Genomic DNA, 24,471 nt, shown 5'->3' on the forward strand with positions numbered 1-24,471 from the left:
TCTGTTCATACAGCATTGAAAATGAAGCCTCACTACAGACATTCAACATAAAGCTGACCCCTAAAGGCTCTTTGATGCACATTTGCAACCACAGTATTCAAGATATGCAGTACACTAAACTAGCAACAGATTGGTTAAAAACAGTTTGGATTCTCAACTTCCCATAATACAGGCAACATTTTTAGAAGCAATCATATTAAAATAAATGTGTCTTTCACAGTTACGGGATGAAATTTTAAGCTGGACAGGCACCAATGCCCTGATTTTCTACTTTTTTCATAAACCATATGACTTCCACATGCTGACAATGTTTTATGCTTTAACCTGCAGTAAAGGCTTTACATCATTTTAATGCTCGGTGCTTAAAATGCAACAGATTCACCCCCACCAAATGCAAGGAATATGGTTTACTTGTAGTAATTTCAACCAGACTACTAGTCAGAAAAAGTTTAATGAAAGCTTTTCCCAGTAACTAACTTTGCCCTTCCACAAAAGAAAAGAAGACTGGAGGTAAGGGTAGGTGGAAGAGAAAATACTGTTTTATTTTTCCAACCCTTAAACATTTTAGTTTTTAATTTCTAAAATAAGTATCTAATACTTAAAAACTCTACATCTCACAGAATATCTTTCAGCAAAAATATACTCTATTATGTAGTTACATAGGATTTTCCTCCAGTTTTGGCAAAGTAGTATTTCAGGTTAAGATGGAAGGTTAAAACAAAAAAAATTCTGGATATCCTAGTCCAAAACAAACCAAAGGTTCAGCTTTGTATCAACATATTTTATGTTCTAAATTTGAGATTTAGAAGACACATACATCAATTTTTTTTTTCTATTCAGGTCAATCTAAATATACAAACTACCTCACATTTTTAGTCAGCTCATCTGTGTGAATGATCAACTGCAGAAATTTCAAATCAAAGGTTATAAAACATATCATAAAACTGCATACTGTATCTATGTGACTTTGAGGGAATCTAAGATCCTTTACTGATAGGTTTGAGAATTGCTAAGTGTGGAGCCATGCATGTAAATATCTCAACAGTCAAAAGAGCAATTATGCCAATTCCTTTAGTTATGTAAAGGTCCGTATTACACAAAAAAAAAACTGTCAAAGAAGTGCTATTGAAAACCTTCTATTTCAGGCTGAAGAAACTACAAAATATATGGTCTTATTATCCTGGTGTAATGTTACACCTGTGAGAAAAAAGAGATGTTGCAATTCTCTTGCCTTTATAACTCTACTTGAAACTTGAGAAAAAAAATCAGAATTCAAATTTTCCAAACTTATAAACATAATTCAACTAGATCAAACAACGACTTAGTTGTGCAATTTTAAAATTAGTTTAATGCAAAGCACTTCAATCCTAATGTGACAATTACCTGTGGCATAAATACAAAGTAGAAACAAATGCAAGTCCTTTTCATCTAATGATGCATTTTATAGTAAAATCACAAAAAGCACAACTATATTAGGACAAAGTAAATAAACAGGTACAGGAGGCATCATGTCCATCTGGGAAAAGAAATGCAGCATGCCAAGAAAGAAAGGACTGAAGGAGGAAAGAGGGAAGGAAGAGAAGAAGGAAGGGAGGGAGGGAGGGAAGAGAGGTTTCTATACCTGCAGGATCCCAGAGAAATGAACTAGTCACATCACTCTACCCTATTAGATACATAAGGGTTTTTAAAGCTTCAGGGTAAAAAAACAGACAGCAATCACTTTACACTATTCAACTTCGTATAGTATCTTTAATGTCAACTGCCTTCCACCCTTCACTCACCCAATGCTTCCTCACTCTTCCACACCAGCTTCCAGACAAATCCGAGACAGAACAGGGTGGGGTAGAAGAAAAATACAAGCTGCGCCTATCAGCTACTCCCCCCGCCACCAAATAATTTCCAACAGTTTTTCCTAGTACGAAAATAAGTCTCCCTATCTCAAGATACACAACAGTCATCCTGTGTCTTTAGTACACACACAGAGACGCATACCCATGTCAGCACTCCAGACCCCCACCACACGCCCCCGAATCTTAAGTAATGTTTAATGCATTTAACACGAAGACGACGAGATACATCTACCTACTGTTTCGGGGTGAAGGTGGGTGGAGGACTCCTTTCAAAGTAGCCCCAATAGTGTAACCAAAACACGGTTCCGGAATAAAATATTAAGAACACTTTTCCTTTCCCACCTATCTATAGACTTAAGGATGCAAAAATCCATTTCCACACCACCTCATCTCTAAAATTCTTCAACCCGGAGTTTGGGGTGGAGATTTGTCCAGGGGAGAGGGCGGAGGCGGAGAAGAGAAGTGTGAGCGGGCAATGGGACACAAACGAGTTGCTAACCCCAGCTACCCCGGACCACGTCGCCAGCCCAAAGGTCCAGGACCCGGACCTCACGCACGCTTCTCCGCCCAGGCCCAGATAAAAGCTATGACTCCAGCTATCTAACTCCCTATCTATAGACATTTATTCAAGGCTAACATATCACACAAGTACACGTCACACAGTTTAAAACACAGTTATAAGCCCCAAACAAACCCTCACACCTCAAATTCACCTCGCAGTTTCCCAAACTCCAAACAGAAGACCCCACCTCCAGGATTCAAACCTTCCGCCCACAGTGGAGGAAAGCAGGAGAAAAGAGTTGGGGAGCAGCCGACGCCTTTCAATTACCGCCCCCCACAAACTGCCCCACCCCACACCCTGCGTCCGGGTTACCCACTCGGAAGCCCCCTGCTTCCTCCCTCCTCTCAATCGGGCCGCTTAAGAGACCCATCCCCAGCCCACTCACTTACTCCCCAAAACCCCTCAAAAAAAAAAAAAAAAGTGAAGAGAAAGAAGTGAGGAAAGAGACTTGAGGTAGTCCGGCTTCAAAACCGCTCGACTCACCTCAGAATCCTTGCTGAGTTCTCTCCGCCCGGCACAGCCCCCTCCCCAACGTCCCAGTACGAAGGGCTGAGGCAGGGAGGAGGGGAAAGCGGGAGGGGGAGGGGTGTCTTCCGCGTGGGGCGCCAGTCGGGAGGGGACTGGGGAGGGGTTGAGGCCGGCGCAGGAAGAGGAGAAGGGGGAGGGGAGGCCCCTATCTCCCAGTCTCCCCCTGAAAACCACCCTTGTCTCAATCACATCAGACTGACTGTCTTTGTCTGGCTGACAACCGCCATATTGATATCAACAGCCCCGTTCCCACCTGCTGCCGCCGGGCGGCCCTGGGAGTTGTAGTTCTTGCCTCCCTTGAGTAAAAGCTCGGTACTCGGCATCCGGAGACCCCTGGGAACTACAGCTCCCGGCAAGTCCCGCGCCCATCCGCCTTCCCACAGGGAGGAGGGGTAAGTGTCTCCAGAGCCATGGGGACTACACATCCCAGAATACCATGGGTCCCAGACCCAGCAACGGGACATGATATCATGCTGGGGTGCAGAGGGAGGATGAATTGGCGGCGGGGATGAATTTGAGCTGGCCGAAGGAGGCGTTGGAGAGGAAAGGGACGGAAAAGAAAGAGGACCACAGTTCCCATGATTCATGGAGAAACGACTACATTTCCCATGATGCCCCGGGAAGGGGGCGTAGAGCAGAAGGACTGCATGTCCCGCGATGCTCTCGGCGGGCCGGTGGCGGTGACTGAACCGGAAGACGGTTTTTGCGTTTGAGGAGTGGAGTGTCTGGTACTGAACAACCAAAAGTCCAGTATGAAACTGGTGAGTCTCTGCACCTAGGTCACAGAGCAAAGGTGATGCCATATCCTTTTGGACTTCTTCGTTTGCACCTTGGGAAGGGAAGTAGAAAGTGGGTGGGCCAAGGAAAGCTGCTGTTGTTGGGAGGTTTGAATCTTAGCCCCCATCCCCAGCTGCCTGGAGATCTTATCGATCCATTGACGGGTCCCTTTGGTTAGATAAAACGTTGACTCTGTCGCATTTCTTCTCCCAACTAAGGTTGGGCCTTAATGAGCTAGGATTGACTTCTCAGCTGCCACGTGAGTGTTGAAACAGGTTAACTTCTTTTCCGTGCTATTGGCACTTGGTCAGCGTTTCTCCCTACCGTTGTTGAGGCGGCTTTTGTTAGATCTGAGCTGAGAGTAGAAAATATTGGGCAGAGGGTAATCACTTATTAAATTTTGTACTATAGAATCCTAACTGCCCTAGGACTTCAGAGAAGGACGAAGTCAGGGTATGACTTGGGAGGATTTGAGTCTTAAACACTACATACAGTGGGCTGAGAGGGAAGTGTTAAGGCATTCCACCCTAGGGACTGCGTGAGCCAAGGTTAGAGGGAACAGTATCTGGAGAAGTCTTTCATCACAAAACCCAAACACTTTGCTTGTAGAAAAGTTTCTCAGACCTTTATTTTGGGCCGTTTTGCTTGTGCATAGGTCTAACTAGTTTATTTTACCTGTATAGAATTAATAATAGCATTAATTAGGAGGTGTGAGATACTCTTTCTCAGCCTTTTAAAATTAATGTTCCTGCAGCCAAGTATGTCAAGCTTTACTTTCTGTGATTTTTATACAAAAACAAAAGGTTTGTTTTCTTATTTGAACATACTTTTCTGCTTACATTCTCTCTCTCTGTCTCTCTGCATAGTGTTAGCGGTTTTTTTTTTTAAAGAAGTCAGAGAAAGTATTAAAGTAGATTAAACTCCAACACTGCTGTCATTTAAGGCTGCCCTTAGGTAGGGAGAAGGGCACACAGATCAGTAAACTCTGACTGCAATTTGTTCCTGGGCCTGAGTGTGAAACATTTAAGAATGCAGAATTGAAAGTCACTGCCTTGCCCTATAGAAGCATGCAATTTAATGAAGATAGAAAAGAAAGCCAAAATAATAATTCATTGCAATTTATGGTAAAATAAAAACGTGTTCAGCATTTGGGGAATTGAGAGGATAATGGATGGGGAAGAGGTGGAAGACAGCTTCCTGGAAAGCACTCTAAACTGATAAGAAAGGAGTAGGCCAGGGCCTTCCATGAAGAGGGTTCACATTACAGGTGGAAAAGAGTTTGCAAGTGTGAAGCAGTTTTTTCCATAATAATGCATTTGGTTGAGAATCTCAAAGAGCCAAGATTTACTTTATATATACTTTGGTTTCCTCATAATATCCTTCTGCTTGATATATTTACAGATGTGAAAACATGGAAGGAAAAAGTAAAAACTTGATTTTTTCATTTAAGAACCAAAATATGCCTCCTAGGAAGAGGAAGTGTTCTATCTGTAGTCCCTCCCTCTTTACTTTCAATCCATGTGTTACATATTAAAACTAATTCGGTAGTTAGATGATCTTGTAGGATCTCTGCAGAGTTACCATCAACATAGCAAAGTGCTTTGAAAAATATTGATGCTCACTTAGATGTCTTGTGTGTGGCAAGCCTGATAAAGTTGAAATAAATTGTCCCATAGCCTGAAATTTTTAATTTTGTGTACTGCGTCAGGAATATGTAGAAATAAACCATGCTTTACATTTATTTCATGAAACACAGAAATACATTTTATTGAGCACATTCTTGTTTTGAGATTATAACTTCCCAGAATACCTTCCCCACGCTCAGTGTAGGACCACATCTTTTTGCTTGATTCTTCCTCTGTTCTTGAACAAGTCTCTTTCTCTCCAGTCCCACTAATACTGCTTTTGTACTGGCTTTTTTCATGGGATACTTGGAATTCAAAAATACTTTCTGAATGATCTCTCTGTGTTCAATCTTAACCCCATCCAGTCTATTTACTCTACATCTGAGAAGTTGTTTTAAATTGCAGAGTTCCATAAAACCCCTCAGTACCTTCCTTTGCCCTTAGGATAAAGCCCTATAATTCTTAAGTTGGCTTGCAGAATATGGCGTGCCTTCCTCTCCAGGCTCATACTTAGCCCTCACCTCCCTTGCTCCCCTGGTTCCAATTATATTGCACATCTTCTAGTTCCTTCAGCTCACCATGCTTTTGCCTCTGGGACTTTAAGTGTGTTGCTTTGCCTACAATGCTTTGTTGCCTGCCTTATTTCTTCATGTATCTCAGGTCTCTGTTTAATACTTCTTCAGGGTTTCCTTGAATTGGTTGCCCCCATTATCTGCTTCCATGGCACATTTTCTTTTTGTAGCACTGGTAATTAATTATTGGTTTTATGTCTGTCCTCCTTCATATATTCCCAGGGCCTGACACATAGTATGATGCCACTGAATAGTTGTTGAATAAATAATCTCTGAAGGATTATCAAATCCTGTGACTAATGATAAGAAAATATTAAGGAGTTTATTTAAATCATGACAATAAGCAATATCCCTTAGAGTAAAAATAATAATAATAATTACTACCTTTTGTGGAGCCATTATTGTGTGCCATGTGCTGTACTAGGTACAGTGCAGTGTGTCACACTTACTCCTTGCTCTAGGTGATAGTATTCCCATTTTACAGATAAAAAGTCTGAGCCTCAGGAAAGCGAAGTGGCTCACAGTTACACGGATGAAAAGTAGTAGAACCAAGATTTGAATCCAAGATTCCTTCCTTAAGACTCTTTTGCTTAATGAGGGCCGGGATTCCAGCACCTTGCCAAGTACCTGGCATATGTTATCTCTTAATGAAAGGAAGCTAGAGAGTGCATACTGGGAGGGTTTATTCCAGGTTGTTTTTAAAATTAGCTTTAAATGTGAGCTTGATTAAGTTAAGATCTTTAAAAAAGATTATTGGTAAAAAATTAAAGTTTGGAAACTTCCTTGATATTATGAAGGGCTCCATATCAGACCATACCAACTGAGTGCCCAGGTTAGTTTTTATACTACCCAATTTAACCTCTGTAATCCCATTTATAGTTCTCTAACTTTACATATGATTCTCTTGGTGGCTTTCCATACACCCAAGGAAAGACCACGGCTGTATTTATAAAATATTCCTTGGATATCTCCATGGAAAAATACCAACTCAAGGGGCGCCTGGGTGGCTCAGTGGGTTAAAGCCTCTACCTTCGACTCAGGTCATGATCTCAGGTCCTGGGATCAAGCCACATCAGGCTCTCTGTTCAGTGAGGAGCCTGCTTCCCTTCCTCTCTCTCTGCCTGCCTCTCTGCCTAAAAAAAAAAAAGAAAAAAGAAAAATACCAACTCAAACGAGTTTAAATACTCTCTAATATTACGCAGTATTCAGCAGTTTTTTTAACTGTAGAAAGTATATTGGCACCTTCAGTTAACCAGAATCATTTTTAAAGAACAGGAAAATTAGAAGATTAGAAGAAAATTACCATATTTTAGAGCCTGTTCTGTTATTAGTATAAATTAAGCCTACCTGGGTATACCCTGGTGGCCACTTCAGGAAAGGATAGAAACTAGAATTCATCAGGGTCCTTAGCAAAACATTATGGGGCGAAAAAAACAAACAAACTGAATACGTTGACAAATTGAGTTTGAAACATGAATTTAGTCATTCAAATAGATATAAAGTGAATAAGATAGTAAGAAACAGTTCAAGAATGTAGCATGTGTCACACTTTCTATGGATCCAGAGATAGAATTTTCTAGTTTATTAAGTCAATAAAGATTTATTATGCAACCACAGTACACCCTTGGCATTCAAAGTTTTAATACTTTCCATTTTAATTCTTATATTTGACCCCAAAGATTGATGACAGGAAATTATGATTTTGCTGAGACACAAATTTGAATATGACTTTAAGATTAGTGATAATCTGGGCACCTGGGTGGCTCAGTCAGGTAAGTGTCTGTCTTCAGCTCAGGTCATGATCCTGGGGTCCCTGGATCAAGCCAGGAGTCATGCTCCCTGCTCAGCAGGGAGTTTTCTTCTCCTTCTCTACCTCCCCCACCCCACCCGATCATGCTCTGTCTCTCTCGAAACTTCGAAAAAAAAAAAATTAGTGATAATCCTTAGTGAATGAACCTGATTGCCTCAGAATCCATGGCTCTCTGTAGTTATTGTTGCTCTTTTGTTACAGTTCTGAAAGAAAGGTCATTTAAATGCTTGTTCTGCTATACTTTTTGAATTTGATGGAGGAAATTGTATGCTGTAGTTGTATTTACAAAATTTAAAACTCAGGAAGGCCAGGAGATGTTCTTTGGTGATCTCTGCCCCTTTATACAAAGAGCTGTTTTGTTACTACTGGCTTTTTGGGGAAGGCTTAAACTTTTAACACACCATTTCTCCAGGAAAACAGATGGAGCAAAGAATTTGTCCTCCACTATTCCCAGTGGAGGACAAATAAAACACGAAGTGGAATTGTAGGTGATCTAGAAGATCTTTGTTTGCAAGGGAAAAATTCTGCCCCAAGGTCAATTTAACAAATCATTAGAAAGGGGTATGTTTTTTCCTCACCTGGGATCTGAGAGTGATAGATTATTTCTGTCATTTACAGAATTGCAGAATGCTTTTGGCTTCTTAGAACTTGGATCAAGAATAGAAAATCTCTTGCTATAAATTGCAAACATTCACAATTTTACCAGTGCTTATTAATTCACCTGTTATGGTGCAGTTGTTAAAACGTCAACCTGATTTCACGATCTTTTCTGTTTCTCTTTGCTGGTTGATTAGAGTGCCCTCGTGTGTCTTTACGATGTAATATCATATCAAGCTTCCGAAAGGTCATGTTTTATCACAACCCCAGTATGATAGGTTTTTTCCTTTCTTTCCTCAAACTTAAAAGCAATGTGTAACACAAGACCAAGTCACATACTTCATTCAGCTGTGCTCTGAGATAAAAATGGATAAATTTACTTTGGGGCCTTTCAAAGTCATAATTGTTGTTCCTCTGAAGATTAACTCTTTTATACTTAAGGTGAAAAAAAAAGTATACCAATAATAGATTTTTTTCAGCAATAATAGTTGAATTGAAAAAAATATATATGACTCACAACATAAGCATGACAGCATTAGTATTGCATGTAACTGCAGTAGCACATCTACTTTGTGCCTGGTTTGCTTTGAGCACTCAAATGCCATTGTTACTGGCTCTGATGATTAGCAAAGTGTACTTGACATACCAGGGCCAAGAGTGTAGCATGGCATGGAAATCAGTAAAACCCAACATTCCAAATGGAAAACTTGCTCCTGGCTCACTAAATACCAAAAGAGGTCCAGGCATACACGCCCCTTAAATCTCCATCATTATTCATTTATTCATTCAGCAGCTCTTCCTGACCACCCATCTCCTCTGTCCTTGCTCAGGGTACTGGGTGTATTGCAGGGAACAAAACAGATTTACTCCCTGCCTTTATGGAAAGTAATGTCTAGTGGGCTTACTGTGCAATTCAAACAATACTACAATGAACTTCTAATGTAAAGGTATCATCGGGCACTGGCTCACCTATTTTTTAAATGTAATGGTCAAACAATGCATTTAATTGTATCCAAGAATATGCCTTCTTAAAATTTTAGCAGTTATGGCCGACTTGCCCACTAGTTTACCATTGTACCAGTAGTGTATGAGAATGCATTTCCTCCCCCTTGCCAACAATGCCATCTGTTTCTTTACTCTTACTATGTGTCTTACTAATGCAACTTTCTTCTCTCATCAATCCTCACACCCTCTTGTCTCTTAAACTTCAGGCATATTTAGTAAAATCCTTACAGTAGTGATATATGGATGTGGGAAAATGTACCAGAAAGGGGAACACATTTCTTCATTTTATAAAAAAAATATTGTGTCATAAGAATCTTTAAAAAGGGATTTTTTAAATAGTCTGGTGTTGCTTTGAAAATGCTGATGCATGGGTGTAGTAATTAAGATGGCAGTATTGTGGGATCAAAGGGATTGGAGAGGCAGCCAGGCCACGTGTGCATAAATGACAGAGGAGATCCCCCATCATCCCCAGAAAGAGGATGATCTGTGAGGTGAAGCTAGAACTTGATATATCAGGAAGGGCTGAGGAAAAGGTAGATGCCAGAATTTGCAGAGATCATGAAAAAAGGCAAGACTGCAAACTAAAAGGATGAAGGGGAATAAGAAAGACTGTAAGGAGAAACAAGTCAGTTTGAAAACCCCAAGGCACTCAGTGATCAAGTCTAAGAACTGTGTGGTAGGAACTTTACTATGAGAAAAACAGGAAGTTTCAGTTGTCCCCGATTGACTATATATCTGAAGGAAATGCCTTGAAGGTCTAAAACATTTAAAATTTATTGAAAGCACAACTGAATGAACTTTAGCTCTCTCAAGGATATATAATCAGATAGATGATGTTCAAGAAAGTGATTTTTTAATAGGAATTGCAAAATGAAAACTCTTTTTGCCCTTAAGGTACAGTTTATTTTTCATCACTCATGTTTATGAAGAGGGGGAGATAAATAGTAAAAGGTCTTGCATAATCCGTTCCTCAGATATTTATGGCCTAAGCAGAGATTGTCTTTTTCTAAACACAATATTTCTACATTTTTCTATTTCAGTAAAATAGAGGGAGGCATAATTAGATGTTCTAATTTAATAAGTCTTCCTTCCCATATGTTTTTCCAGCATGTGGGAATATCAGTAAACAAGCAGTAGTATTAATAATGTAGAGGATATTATTATTGTAACCATTACCTTTTCTTTCTTTACATTTTAAAAGTAGCTTTATTGAGGTGTAATTTACATGCTACCAAATTCAGACATTTAAAGGGTACTATGCCATGACTTTTAGTAAATTTACACAGTTGTGCAACAATCACCGCAATCCGGTTTTAGAATATTTCCATCACTCTGAAAAGATCCCTTGTGCCCATTAGCAGTCAACCCCCATTACGACCTCCAGGCTCAGGCAACTGCTTATCTATTTCTGTCTTGTAGATTTGTCCTTTCTTGTCATTTCATATAAATTAACTACTACAATATGCAGTCTCTTATGTTGGACTTCTTGCTCTTAGTATAATGTTTTTGAGGTTCCCTCATGTTGTAGCATATACTGCTTAATAAAATTCCACTATATGAGTATACCACATTTTGTTTATCTAGTACCATTTGGTAGACATTTGGATTGTTTTCACTTTGGGGCTAGCATTGTGTGTAAGGTTTCCATTTCTACTATCTACATGGTTACATTTCTTTTTCTTGCATGATTGCACTAGCTAGAACCTCTAGTACAATGCTGACTTGAAGTGGTGTGAGCAGACATCCTTGTCAGTCTTTTTTCCCAGTTCCCAGTCTGAATGGGAAAAGCATTTAGTCTTTCAGTAGCGAATATGATGTGAGCCGTAGGTTTTTTTGTAGATACCCTTAACGAAGTTGAGGATGGTCTCTTCTAATCTTAGTGTGTTGAGCATTTTTAATGGGTCTTGGATTTTATCAAATGCTTTTCAGTGGGGTATCAAGATGATCATATAGTTTTTGTCCTATATCATATTAATATGGTTGAATGTTGAAATTTTTTTAAAGATTTTTTTATTTATTTATTTGACAGAGATCACAAGTAGACAGGGAGGCAGGCGTGGGGTGGGGAGTGCGGGGGGTGGGGAGGAAGCAGGCTTCCTGCTGAGCAGAGAGCCTGATGCGGGGCTCAATCCCAGAACTCTGGGATCATGACCTGAGCCGAAGGCAGAGGCTTAACCCACTGAGCCACCAAGGCACCCCGAATGTTGAATGTTAAGTCAATCTTACATTCCAAGTATAATTCTCACTTGATCATGATGTATAGTCCTGTATACATATTGCCAGAATTGGTTTGCTAATACTTTGTTGAAGTATTAGCATATATATATGCTAATATATATATTAGCTGCATATATATTCACATGCTGCATATATATTCACAAGTGATACTGTTCTGTAGTTTTCTTGTAATGTCTCTGGCTTTGGTATCAGAGTAATATTGTACTCATAGAATGAGTTGAGAAATATTCGCACCTCCTCTGTATTCCGGAATGGTGCTCAAAGAATTGATATCATTTCTTTAAATGTGTGATAGAATTCACCAATGAAGCCATTTGGGCCTGGGCTTTTCTTTGTGGGCAGATTTTTAATTGACTAATTCACTTTCTTTACTTGCTATGGGTCTTTTCGATTTTCTGTTTGTGCATTACATTTTTTAGAAATTGAAGTAAAATATACACAACATAAGATTAACTCTTTTAACCATTTTTAAGTAGAGTTCAGTGGCATTAAGTACATCCACATGGTTGAGTCACCATCACCATCCATGTGCAGACATCACTTAGCATAATATCTTCAGAGTTTATCCATGTTGTAGCATGTGTCAAAATTTGCTTCTTTTTAAAGGCTGAATAATATTCCATCAAATGTGTATACCACATTTTGTTAATCCATTCATATGTCTATGGACCCTTGCATCATTTCTGCCTTTTGGCTATTATGAATAAAGCTGCTTTGAACATGGGTGTACAAATACCTGTTCAGATCTCTGCTTCGAATTCTTTGGGATATTTATCCAGGAATAGAATCGCTGGATGACATGGTAGTTCTTCATTTAACTTTTTGAGGAACGAACATTCTGTTTTTCACAGTACGTGCACCTGCACCATTTTATATTCCCAGTAGCAGTACACAACGGTTCTGATTTCTCCACATCTTCACCACTTGCCAATATTTTTCATTTTCTGTTTGTTTTGCTAATAGCCATCCTAATGGGTGTGAACTAGTATCTCACTGTGATTTTCATTACATTTCCCTAATGCTTAGTGATGTTGAGCACCTCTTTTTTAATTTTTTAGTTAGGTAATACATGTACATTGTTTAATAGTTTAAAAAAAAGAAACTGTACAAATTTAAGGGGAAAAAAAGTGAAGAGATCTGCTTCTCTCTTTATTTTCCTCCCCAAGAGCAATCTCAGTTATCAGTTTCTTGTGTACCCTTCAGAGATACTCTATGGATAGATATTTATGTAATTTCCATCCCTTTTTTATTTTTTACATATATGGCGAGATCCTACCCACACTGGTTTTGTGAATTCCTTTTTCTTTTTTAAGTTAGAAATGTATCTTACCTATCATTTTATATCAATATCTAGAACTGGCTCATTTTATAAAACACTACATACTCCTAATGAATCAGAGTCTGCATTTAATAAGATCTTGGATCCTTTGTTTTCACAGTTCTTTCTTTGTAGACAATGAAATATTTTCAATGCTCCTTTCAGATAGTTTTTAAAATATTTCTAACAGACACTTTGTATTTTCATTGTTTAGAAATACAGTTGTTAGGCTGGAAGATAAAGTTCTGCTGCCCCCACCTACACCCCTCAGGACGATTTTGAAAATCATTCATTATTAGAGTTTAGGGCATGGTTTTTTTACTAATATAAAACATATGAAATTAGCGTCAACATATCTCAAAAATATGTTCATACCATTGCTAGAAAATAAATGAGTTGCACAGTGTTTTGTTGTTTAGATATGCCATAATTTATCTGGCCATACCTTCATTGATAAGCATTACATTGTTTTCAGTCTCTTACAGTTAGAAATCATGTTACATGATAATCTCCTTTGTGTGCACCTCTGGAATTATATTTGTAGGAAACATTTCTAGGTGAAATGGATGGTTCAAAGGGTGTGTGCATATTTTATTTCATTTTATTGCCAAAATACCTCCGTAGAAACTTATCTGATTACACTGTTTCTAGCAGCATATTCCAGTGTACCACTACAATGTTACCATCAAATAGTCCTATTTTTTTCTCACTGACAAGTGAAGAAATGGTCTGTCATTATACTTTTTAAAATGTTTTTCTCCTGTGCGATAAGATGTAGGACATCTTTTTCATGTGTCTACAAAAACATCTGTATTTCTATTTTCTTTTCAACTCTTTTATCCCACTTGATATATTTTACAGTAATACATTTTTTTGTAGTTTATAGTGTATTTTAATATCTTTTAAGATTTTATTTATTTATTTGAGAGAGAGAGCAAGCAAGACCAAGTACAAGCAGGGTGAAGGGCTGAGGGAGAAGCAGGCTCCCCACTGAGCAGGGAACCCAATGTGGGACTCTATCACAGGACCTCGGTATCATGACCTGAGCCCAAGGCAGATGCTTAACCAACTGAGACTCTCAAGTGCCCAAGAGTGTATTTTAATATCTTGTAGTACTTGTTCCCACTCATTGCTCTCTACTTTAGAATTTCCCAGACTGCTCTCAAACATTTATTTTTTTCATATAAAATTCAGAATGTTAGGTGTTCTATAAAATTGAGAATTATTAGTTCCTAGTAAAATCTTTCTCATATTTTTATTGGAATCAGGTTAAATTTATGAAATGTAAGGAGAGAATTGTCTTATTTCTTTAACATATCATTCAGTCTAAAGAACAAATGTCTTTACGCTTAAATCCTTTTATAAACATTCTTTTTTATTGTTACTGTAATTGAAATGTTTTCCTATGTAGTTTACATATAAAAAGGGTATTTCTTTTTTTATATTCTCTCTATGGCCCCTTGTTGAATTCTTCATTTTACTTTTTAGTATTTTTTTCTAGTTAATTCTCGTGGGTTTTCCTGGCGTATAACTTTGCAGATAGTCTTTTAAATCTCGTTTTTTTTTGTAGTACAATTACATTGGCTTATATTTGCAAGATAGTTTGGAGTAGGAGTGGTGGTGGTAGACAGTTCTGTTCTATTTCTGACATAAACGGACATGCTGCTTTAACTCAATATGTCACTGTTATATCAACTTTTAGTTTGAAATTTTTGTGTATTTTAATTTACATTCTATAGCTTCCTGTTTTCTTGCTCCAGAATTTTCTAGTCACTAATAAAGTGAAATTCTTTCATATCAACCAATAGTAAGTTATTTTTTAAGGGGAAGATCTATTTGTATTGTACTGTGTTGTTTGTCCTAGGCAGTTAATTATATCTTGCAGTCCATTTCCAGACTTTTGAGAAAACAATGGTTTTTATAACTTAAAGTCTTGAGTGGTGTATAGCAGATTCACAGAAGTAAAAGACTTCTATGACCTTAAGAGAAAATTGCAGGGTTTCCTTGGAAAACAGAACAGCCAGAAATAGTTTGTCTCTCTGTACTTAAGAGACAGGCCTGATAAAGGCTAGAAATGTAAACAAATTGGTCTGTTAAAATAAACATAATTACCACACCAAAAAAAAAAAAAAAAAAGTAAAAACACAAAAAGGGTTCAGAGCCCTAGGCAAGTGTTTATTTATTTTAAGCTGTATTTGATTCAAACTATGTAGATCCAATAGGAAGAAAATGTTGATGAACAGCTATGAGATAGTTAAAATTAACAGATAAGAGAAGCAATAACAAAAATCCTTTATTTGGCTGTATGATCCAACAAATGTTATTAAATGCCTATGTCATACAAAACCTCCTTGATGCCATAAGACATACTAAAGATAAATAAGACAGAGCCTATTATCAGTAACTGACTATTTAACAAGCTCTGTATGTATATGTGACTGACTATATGCAGTTTTAGCAATAGACTGATAAGGGCAGTAGTGGGGTGTGTAAGTTTAGGATTATGAAAGAGGTTTTCCAACCAGAAAGTCAGAGTTGCCTGCAGAAGTAAAATTTGAGTTGGCTTTGAAAAGTATGTTGGCTGACAAATATGTCAGAGGCAGAGTTTTGTGTCACTGCCATTGGGGTCAAGGGTGGAATTGCTGGGGGTTGTCAGGAATGACAGAAAGGTAGATTGAAGCCACAGTGGTGACTGAATATGAGACTCAGTGGTTTGGACAGTAGCAAATAAGGATATTTGAAAAACATATATTTCAAGGGAGTTTGGGAGATTTAAAGATTGACTTTTCTTTTTTAAGATTTTTTTTTTAATGACTTTATTTACTTATTTGTCAGAGAGAGAGAGCACACGAGCTCACAAGCACGGGGGAGCAGCAGGCAGAGGGAGAAGCAGGATCCCCAATGAGCAAGGAGCTGGTTGTAGGACTTGATTCCAGGACCCTGGTCTAACAAACTGAGCCGAAGGCAGGCACTCAACTGGCTGAGCCACCCAGGCATCCTTAAAACTTTACTTTAGGGGCGCCTGGGTGGCTCAGTGGGTTAAGCCACTGCCTTCAGCTCAGGTCATGATCTCAGGGTCCTGGGATCGAGTCCTGCATCGGGTTCTCTGCTCGGCAGAGATCCTGCTTCCCTCTCTCTCTCTGCCTGCCTCTCCATCTACTTGTGATCTCTCTCTGTCAAATAAATAAATAAAATCTTAAAAAAAAAACAAAAACTTTAAAGTAAGAATGTTTAAACACCTGGAGCCTTTAAATTTATCCCTTGGGAAATCTAGAACAAAGGAGTTGGAGGAACTGTATTTAACACACTTAAAAAGAACTTTGGAATGTGAAATCAAAAAGTATGATTCACTGCAGTTACAGAAAATATTTTGAAAACTGAAATATAATCAGAAAAAGAAGCATTAGGGAGTTTAGCAAATGCATCAAAGCAAATACAAAGTCAGAATTTACCCTACTTAGGATAAGATTTTTCTAAGCACTTTATAGAGGATCTTATAAGCCATAACCAAACTCATAGATAGATCAGAACATGGAAGGGGTCCAGAGAATTTGTGGGACCAGTTGACAGGTACCGTATAAGAACAATACCCAGACAGGAAGAAAGGAAAGAACAGAGACAGACAGTGAATTCTTTGACATTCACCTTTATTTAGAAAAATCTGGGCGACGGTCCCTTTCCTGCAGAACTGATAAATGCATAGAATATTCTTGGTTACATCGACAACTTGCATATAGATAGATCACTAGAAAGTGTGATACCATCCTTAGATTTTTTTTTTATGTAATTTTCATACAGTTAAAGTAGCATAAATTTCAAGTGTGCATATAGCTCGATCAATTTTTATCTATTACACTTCCATGATGTTCTTGTTTGTGTCTGGCTTTAATTCAACAAGTTGTTAACCTGAAAGTTTTGAAGGATGTCAACTGTTGACTTAAGTGTTGGCTAACCTATGTCACCCGTGTATGAAGAGCAACTTCCTAGAGGACTGGCAGATTGCCTGTGAGATTATCATCTCTTTGTAGGGTTCTAGAAGGGACCCTGAGAAATTCAGCCTGGTAAAACCTATTTCTGGGCTTGGCAAGCTGCTGCCGTTCAGTGGGAGACTGTCGGGCAAACACAACATGGTTTCTTTTAAAAAAGAAATCAATCTGACTGAACTATCAGAGTTCTGTAAAGGGACTAAATCTTGTTCCTTTAATTCACTCGAATTTTTGAAATGCTTTTCTCAAAAATATTATAGAATCAATAATACAAAAATTTTTTCAGAATATAATTGAAAGCTATAAAGAAGGAAAGAAAAATCACCTGTCATCTCACTACCTAGAATAATTACTGTTTAACATTTTGGTATGTAATCTGCTCTGCTGGATGTGTGCAATGATCTTGTATGTCAGTAACTCAAGTTAAAAATCTGTTAGGAGTAGATTCCACTGAGTGATAGGAAGCCTAAGTAGAGTTGGTGTTTCTCTCTTATGTAAATGAAGTTTGAGGTTAAATAGTCTAGGGCTGATAGGGCAGGCAGTTCCATGACCCTTAGAGACCCAAATTCTCCCTACTGGCTTATCGCCTCACCACCTTCAATATGTGGCTAACTCTTCGTGATCCAGTATGACTTTACCAGCTAAGGCCATCAGGTCCTTTTTCCAGCCAGGCAGAAGGGGGAAGGAGCAAAGAAAGGATGCCCCTTCCCTTTGTTAGTTTCTCAGATTTGCATACACTCCTTTGAGCTATCTTTTTGGCCAGGACCTAAATTGCTACATCTAGTTGCAAGAGCTACTGGGAAATAGTCTATATTCCAGGTGACTATAATTCCAGCTGACATTTGGAATTCTATAAAAGGACAGAGGGGGATACAGATAATGAGACAACTGTCTCTGTCACAAGCCTTTCCATTTTGAATATTTGTATTGTTCTTCTGGGGTATTTTTATAGTATTACGTTATTGTGGTTTTATTCTGCTTCTTGAACATTTTGGTTTCCATCCGCTAACTGTCCTGCATAATGCTGAAGAGAACATAGTTTTATTTACTTTTTTTGAACCCATCTGGTTTTTTGCTTGGTGTAAGTAAATTCCTTAGGTAGAATTGTGAGGTCAAGGACTGTACATGCGCATTTTAAATTTTGACTCAAGATTGCTTTTCAGAAGTTCTTTCATTTTCATCTACCAGGAGTAACAACAGAGTTTCCCTTTCCCCACATCCTGATGATTAGTTTCTTCAGGTGAGTGTTTTCCATTTCCTCACAGTGTAGTTTTAATCTGCACTTCTATTATTTCTATTTCTTGTAGAAGGTTGCTTTTGTTTTTTGGTGTTTTGTCATTTGGGTATTTTTCAGGGGCCCTTTTTACAAAGTACCTGTTTGTGGTTTTCCCCTGTTTTTCTGTTGGCATCTTTGTCTTTTTCTTACTCAGTTATTAGAGTTCTTTATATATTAAGGATATCAGTTCTTCACCTTGGTTTTATAAATGGTTTTTGCCAGTGTATCTTTTTTTGCCTTGTTTTAGAGTAGTTCAGCCATACCGCCCCAAAGTTTTTAGTATAAATAAACAAATCTATCGTGATTTTCTTTTCAGATCATGGCTTTAAGATGGAACTTAAAAGTCCCTTTCTACACCAGGATTATATCAAATATTTCCCTAAAGTTTTAGAATTTCTCTGCTAGGATTCCATACAAAGTTTTTAAAGACATGTTTTATCAACCACAACAAATTGAAAATCAAAATCAGATTACTTCCTCTGATAAATATGGGTCTCCCTGATGCCATTTTTGTAGTATCAGTATTAATTAATAAAAGAGCTGCCTCTTCTGTTCTTTCCCAGGGACCCAGGTGGTACGGGCAAGAGAAAACTCTTTCCTTTACCCTGACTCCTGACATGTTAACTGTGTGACTAGTAGGAAATTTTTTGGTTGAAAAGCCTTTTCTAGACCCCAAAACTAATTGCCGATAGCCTGGTTTTTGTCCACATATAAATGCTCATAAAGAACCCAGCATGAAGTGCTCAATAAATGGTAGCTATTTTTAGAAACTTCTTCACTTAATAAAAAGCAGTTTGTAAATCCATTTCCTTGAAAATCTGAAGTGATTGAAAGGGACTTTTCCCCAATCCACCCAGAAACATACTCATGTAAAGGTTGAGTTAGGAATATTCTTCTCTGTGCTGATATGCATTATTTTTGGCACCTTCTGCCTAAGTAGAACAGTTTTGTTGACACTGAAAGTCTGTTCAAGGGGTGCTTGGATGGCTCATTCAGTTAGAAGTTCGACTCTTTGTTTCAGTTCAGGTCATGATATCAGGGTTGTGAGATGGAGCCCTGCATGGGGCTCCATGCTCAGCAGGGAGTCTGTGTGAAGATTCTCTCCCCCTCTCTCCCCCTCTCTCCCCATTCTCTCTCTGATTAAAAAAAAAAAAAAAAAGAAAGAAAGAAAGAGGAAAAGAAAAAGAAAAGAAAGTCTACTCCGTTAAGTAACACCTCTTCCCAGTTATCTACACAAATGCCCAGGAAACTCCCTTGTGGCCTTGGTATCTGTTCTCTCTCCTTAATAGTTGACTCTGACATCCACATTTGTCTGGGCTTTGAACCTTGAACCAGTTCATTATGTGTGATTTGAGGGGGAGAAAAAGTGCACAGCTTTTTTAATATGACTAGAATAAACTCCTCTAACTTACTCTTGAATTAATGTTAAACTAATAAGTCTCCTTGTTGATGCTGATCTTAGCCACTTACTAGTTTACCATTTTGATAACCATTTTTCTTTTTTCTTGCTCATTGTCATTGCTGCAGATTTTCAACAATTGGTATAAATTCCATTGCCCTTAAATTGCCTCTACTTTTACATAATTCATCCTGTAAATAATACCATTACCATATCTCTTTCTCCTTTTAGAGATATCTTTACCTTCATCCATCATAATCATATATTGCTTTTTACTAGCACTTTTATCACTCTTGCTGCTTTTGTTCTTAGAGGACATACTGGATTAATAGTGTTCATTAAACACCTGAAAACCAGTCACAAAACAAACACTATAGAACGAAACCAGCTCATAGGCCTGTCATATATGATCTTTAATGCAATATATTTTTGGTGGTGGTGGAGCACAGCTTTTACTCTGAAGTGTCGATATGTACATAGTTGGTTTTCATGAAAGATTAGGTTAGAGAGGCGCTTGGGTGGCTCAGTTGGCTGAGTTCCAACTCTTGGTTTTGGCTCAGGTCCTGGGATTGAGCTCCCGCATGGGGCTAAACAGGGAGTCTACTTGAGATTTTCTCTTCCTCTCCCTCCCTCCCCCACCCTTCTAATTAAATAAATGAATCTTTGAAAGATTAGGTTAGAGTAGTACTTATTTTAATTTATTATTATCCTTAGCTATTTCTGTCCTTATCTTTGCCTCCTATATTCCTTATTTCCTTTCCTCCAAATGCTGTCATCCCTTCGCTCTCAACCTCTTCTAAAACTCTGTTGCATTAAGGAGGGCAAGTGATGTAATGAGCACTGAGTGTTACATGCAACTGATGAATCTCTGAACTCTACCTCTGAAACTAATAATACACTCTATGTTAATTTTTTCAAGATTATTTATTTATTTATTTATTTGACAGAGAGAGAGAGAGAGAGAGAGATCACAAGTAGGCAGAGAGGCAGGCAGAAAGAGAAGGGAAAGCAGGCTCCCTGCTGAGCAGAGAGCCTGATGCGGGGCTCGATCCCAGGACCCTGAGACCATGACCTGAGCGGAAGGCAGAGGCTTAACCCACTGAGCTGCCCCGGCGCCCCTATACTGTATGTTAATTAAACAAAAAACTTTGTTGCAAATAGAAACTTCTATGGTAATTACTCTGTATTCCAAAAGAAAAAAAAATTCTGATCAAAAAAAAAAACAAAACTGGTCAAACTCTGGTTTTAAAAAGAACTCAAGGGGCGCCTGGGTGGCTCAGTGGGTTAAGCCGCTGCCTTCGGCTCAGGTCATGATCTCAGGGTCCTGGGATCGAGTCCCGCATCGGGCTCTCTGCTCGACAGGAAGCCTGCTTCTTTCTCTCTCTCTCTCTCTCTCTCCCCGCCTGCCTGCCTCTCTGTCTACTTGTGATCTCTCTCTGTCAAAATAAATAATAAATAAAATCTTTAAAAAAAAAAGAACTCAAGAGGGGTGCCTAGGTGGCTTAGTTGGTTGAGCATCTACCTTTGGCTCAGGTCATGATTCTGGGGTCCTGGGATCAAGCCCTACCTTGGGTTCCCTGCTCAGCGGGGACCCTGCTTCTCCCTCTACCTCTGCTGCTCCTCCTGCTTATGTTCTCTCTCTGTCTCTTTCTCCCACTCTCTGTCAAATAAGTAAATAAAATCTTTAAAAAAAAAACAAAAACAAGAGTATCTAAAGTCAAAAGTGAAAGTTGCAGTGTGGTCAACCACCCTCTCCCCTTCAGTAACCACTTTTACCAGCATGTTATGTGCTTTCAGTCTTTTTTTTTTAATTTACATGTATATAGATCTACATAAATGAGGTCATATACATAGCTCTGTGAATTTTTTTTCCATCAGCTCTAATTACTTTTTAACATATTTAAAAAGTTCTGGTTCCAGACAGCTGGTGATGTTTGTTCCCAAGCCAACCCCTACCTATTTTCCGTCTCCCATCTTTAATATTTACTGCCAATATTCCCACCCTTTCTGAACTTATGTTGGGCTATTTGCGTTTTTATGACCACTCTTTGCTTCTTTACTCATTTGCATGGGGAGCCAAGTCAGGGAAGAGAATAAGCATGAAGGAGCAGCCGTAAGTGTCAGTTACCCAACTGAGTGGTTTTTTTTTTAGCCACTGTCCAGCCAGACAGTGGCTTCACTGTGTTCACCATGCATGCTGCAGATACTTTGCTCAAATGGAAAATTATCCCTCCATCCAGCTGTGTAGTCAGCTTGACAGTGAGTATGATTGGCACGTTTAACAGCTCTCCTGCAAGATAAAATCAAGATATAAAGTGAGAGAAAGTGAAAGATTACCACATAGAATTGAGATGTATTTATAGAAGTCTCTGAGTGTTGGAGGGCCTGGCCCAAAATTCTTAGCAGGGGTGATAGTTCCAAATTAGGCAAATGTGGCTCAGTGGAAGCCAGTTTAACTCAGGATGGTGTGGTTTAAGGCAGAGTTTCTCAATAGAGTATGCTTTCCTCTTTCCCTGCCACACTAAGAATCTTATACATTCTATTGGGGCATGGAATATCTCCGGGTGAGCTATGGTATAGATGGCAACAAATGCATGTATGTATACTCAGAGGTGTTGGTACAGAGAAAAGTTCACAAGCCCTGTAAGGGCTAAGTTTTTTATTTTTAAAAGAGATATTTGGACTAGATGATCTTAGAATTCCTTCCAGCTTATAAATCATATAATGTCTTACATTTTCAGAAAGTCAGTTATAAGACCACAGTGGCATAAACACATCTCAATGAAAGGTTATACAAAAGACCAAGGAGTTTTGGTCAACCCAGTGAAATGATGGAATAATGAGAAGCAACATTTTTGTGTTAAGAAGTTAGAGGAGCACCTAGGTGGCTCAGTCAGTTAAGCAGCTGCCTTCAGCTTGGGTCATGATCTCAGGGTCCTGGGATGGAACCCCGCATCGGGCTCCCTGCTTCTCCCTCTCCCTCTGTCTCCTGCTCTGCCTACTTGTATTTTCTGTCTCTATCAAATAAGTAAATAAAATCTTTAAAAAGAGAGAGAGGTTAGAAATAATCTAGTTCAGTTTCCTCATTTGCCAGGTAAAGAAATTTGAGACCCAAAGAATTTAGGGATTTGTTTGGACTAATAACAAATTAGAGGCAGTTAGAACTAATACTTTATGCCTAGAACTAATGCTTTATATTGTATACTGTGGTACACAGCACAGCAGTAAAATCTAACTCTGATTTTTTTTTTTAAGCTAAAAATAAATTTCTACTTTGGAAAACAGTTTGGTCATTTCTTGTAAAATTAAACATATGTAGCCCAGTAATGTCACTCCTAAGTATTTACTGAAGAGAATTGAAATCATACCTCCTACAAAAGCCTATATTGAATGTCTATAACTGCTTTTTCATATTCAGCAAAAACTGGAACAACAACCCAAATGTCTGTCAGTTTGTGAATGGATAAGCAAATTCTGGTACCTCTGTGCATTGGAATACTTCTTAGCAATGAAAGGAATGAACTATTGGTAGCAACAAAAAGGATGACTCTCAGAAACATTATGCTCATAATATATGAGATTTCTAATATCTCCGCATCCTTGCCAGCACTTGTCAGTCTTGAATTTTGACCCTTCTACTAAGAGTATAGTGGTATCCTATTGTGGTTTTAATTTGTATTTCTCTAAGGACTAATGTTTAGCATCTTTTCACTTGAATATATTTGAAGTTGTATGAATTCTACCTTCTAATTCTTTATGAGATAGGTGTTTTGCAAATATATTCTACCAGGCTGATTTTCTTCCATTTTCTGAAGAATATCTTTTGAAGAACGGTTTGTCTAATCTAAGAAATTTTTTTTTTTAAGATTTTTTTAATTTGTTTATTTGACAGAGAGAGACATAGCGAGAGAGGGAGCACAAGCAGGGGGAATGGGAGAGGGAGAAGCAGGCTTCCCACCGAACAGGGAGCCCGATGTGGGGCTCGATTCCACGACCTGGGATCATGACCTGAGCCAAAGGCATCTGCTTAACAACGGAGCCACCCAGGTGTCCCTAATCTAAGAAATTTTTGCCTAACTTAAAGCACAGAGATTTTCCTCTGTTTTTCAAGATTTGCCCTATCTGGAACAGTATCCACCAGCTACATATGGCTTTTTGTTATGTATCTATGTATGTATGTATTTTTGTGCATATGGCTTTTGAACACAGTGTTACTAGTGTGACTAAGGAAGTGAATTTAATTTTTTTTCAAGATTTTATTTATTTATTTGAGAGAGAGAGAGAACGGAAAAGGGACAGAGGGAGAAGCAGAGTCCCCGCTGAACAGGGAGCCCAATGCAGGGCTCGATCCCAGGACCCTGGGATCGTGACCTGAGCCCAAGGCAGATGCTTAACCAACTGAGCCACCCAGGTGCCCCAAGAACTGAATTTTAAATCTTAAATCCCATTTTATTTTATTTTGAAGATTCTGATTTTTATTGAGAGAGCATGCAGGCACACGAGCCAGGGAAGGGGCAGAGAAAGGATGAGAGAGAATCTCAAGCAGGCTCTCTGCTGAGCACGGAGCCCGTAGCAGGGCTCCATCTCAGGACCCTGAGACCATGACCTGAGCTGGAATCAGAGTTGGACACGTAACTGACCGAGCCACCCAGGTGCCCCAAATGGTATTTTATTTTAATTAAACTTTAAAAGTTGATACTTGATTCAGTTATTGAGAAAATTTTTAATGTGTTTGGAAGAACTTGGGCATGTGGATCTACTTTTTTAACTAAGTGTTATGCAATCTAAATGCATATGATGTATTTCAGATGAAAATTTAACATCTGAATTGAAATATTCTGCAAGTATAGCATCCATACTAGGTTTTGAAGACTTAGTACCATGTTATAATGGAAAAATCTCATTAATATTTTTATGTCAATTTATAG

The 24,471-nt window shown here is 38.5% G+C and overlaps 2 protein-coding genes across 17 annotated transcripts in view; one reads left to right on the forward strand and one right to left on the reverse strand.

Moving 5' to 3' along the window:
* HMBOX1 (homeobox containing 1) overlaps positions 1-3,198 on the reverse strand; it is a 195,982-nt gene extending 192,784 nt beyond the window's left edge. For all 14 annotated transcript variants that reach the window (XM_047717488.1, XM_047717487.1, XM_047717481.1 and 11 more), the window contains exon 1: positions 2,896-3,198. The gene's annotated coding sequence lies outside the window, so the exon portion shown is untranslated. The remainder of the gene's footprint in view (positions 1-2,895) is intronic.
* A 263-nt stretch (positions 3,199-3,461) lies between these two features.
* The window catches only part of INTS9 (integrator complex subunit 9), a 106,522-nt gene continuing 85,512 nt past the window's right edge, over positions 3,462-24,471 (forward strand). Inside the window, exon 1 of one of the 3 annotated variants that reach the window (XM_047717471.1) lies at positions 3,462-3,701. In XM_047717471.1, coding sequence (XP_047573427.1) covers positions 3,693-3,701 — 9 coding nt within the window. In that variant the 5' untranslated portion in view covers positions 3,462-3,692. The other 2 variants (XM_047717473.1, XM_047717472.1) reach the window with 2 other exon arrangements.

This window comes from Lutra lutra, chromosome 2 (genome assembly GCF_902655055.1).
Source record: "Lutra lutra chromosome 2, mLutLut1.2, whole genome shotgun sequence".
Lineage (NCBI taxonomy): Eukaryota > Metazoa > Chordata > Mammalia > Carnivora > Mustelidae > Lutra > Lutra lutra.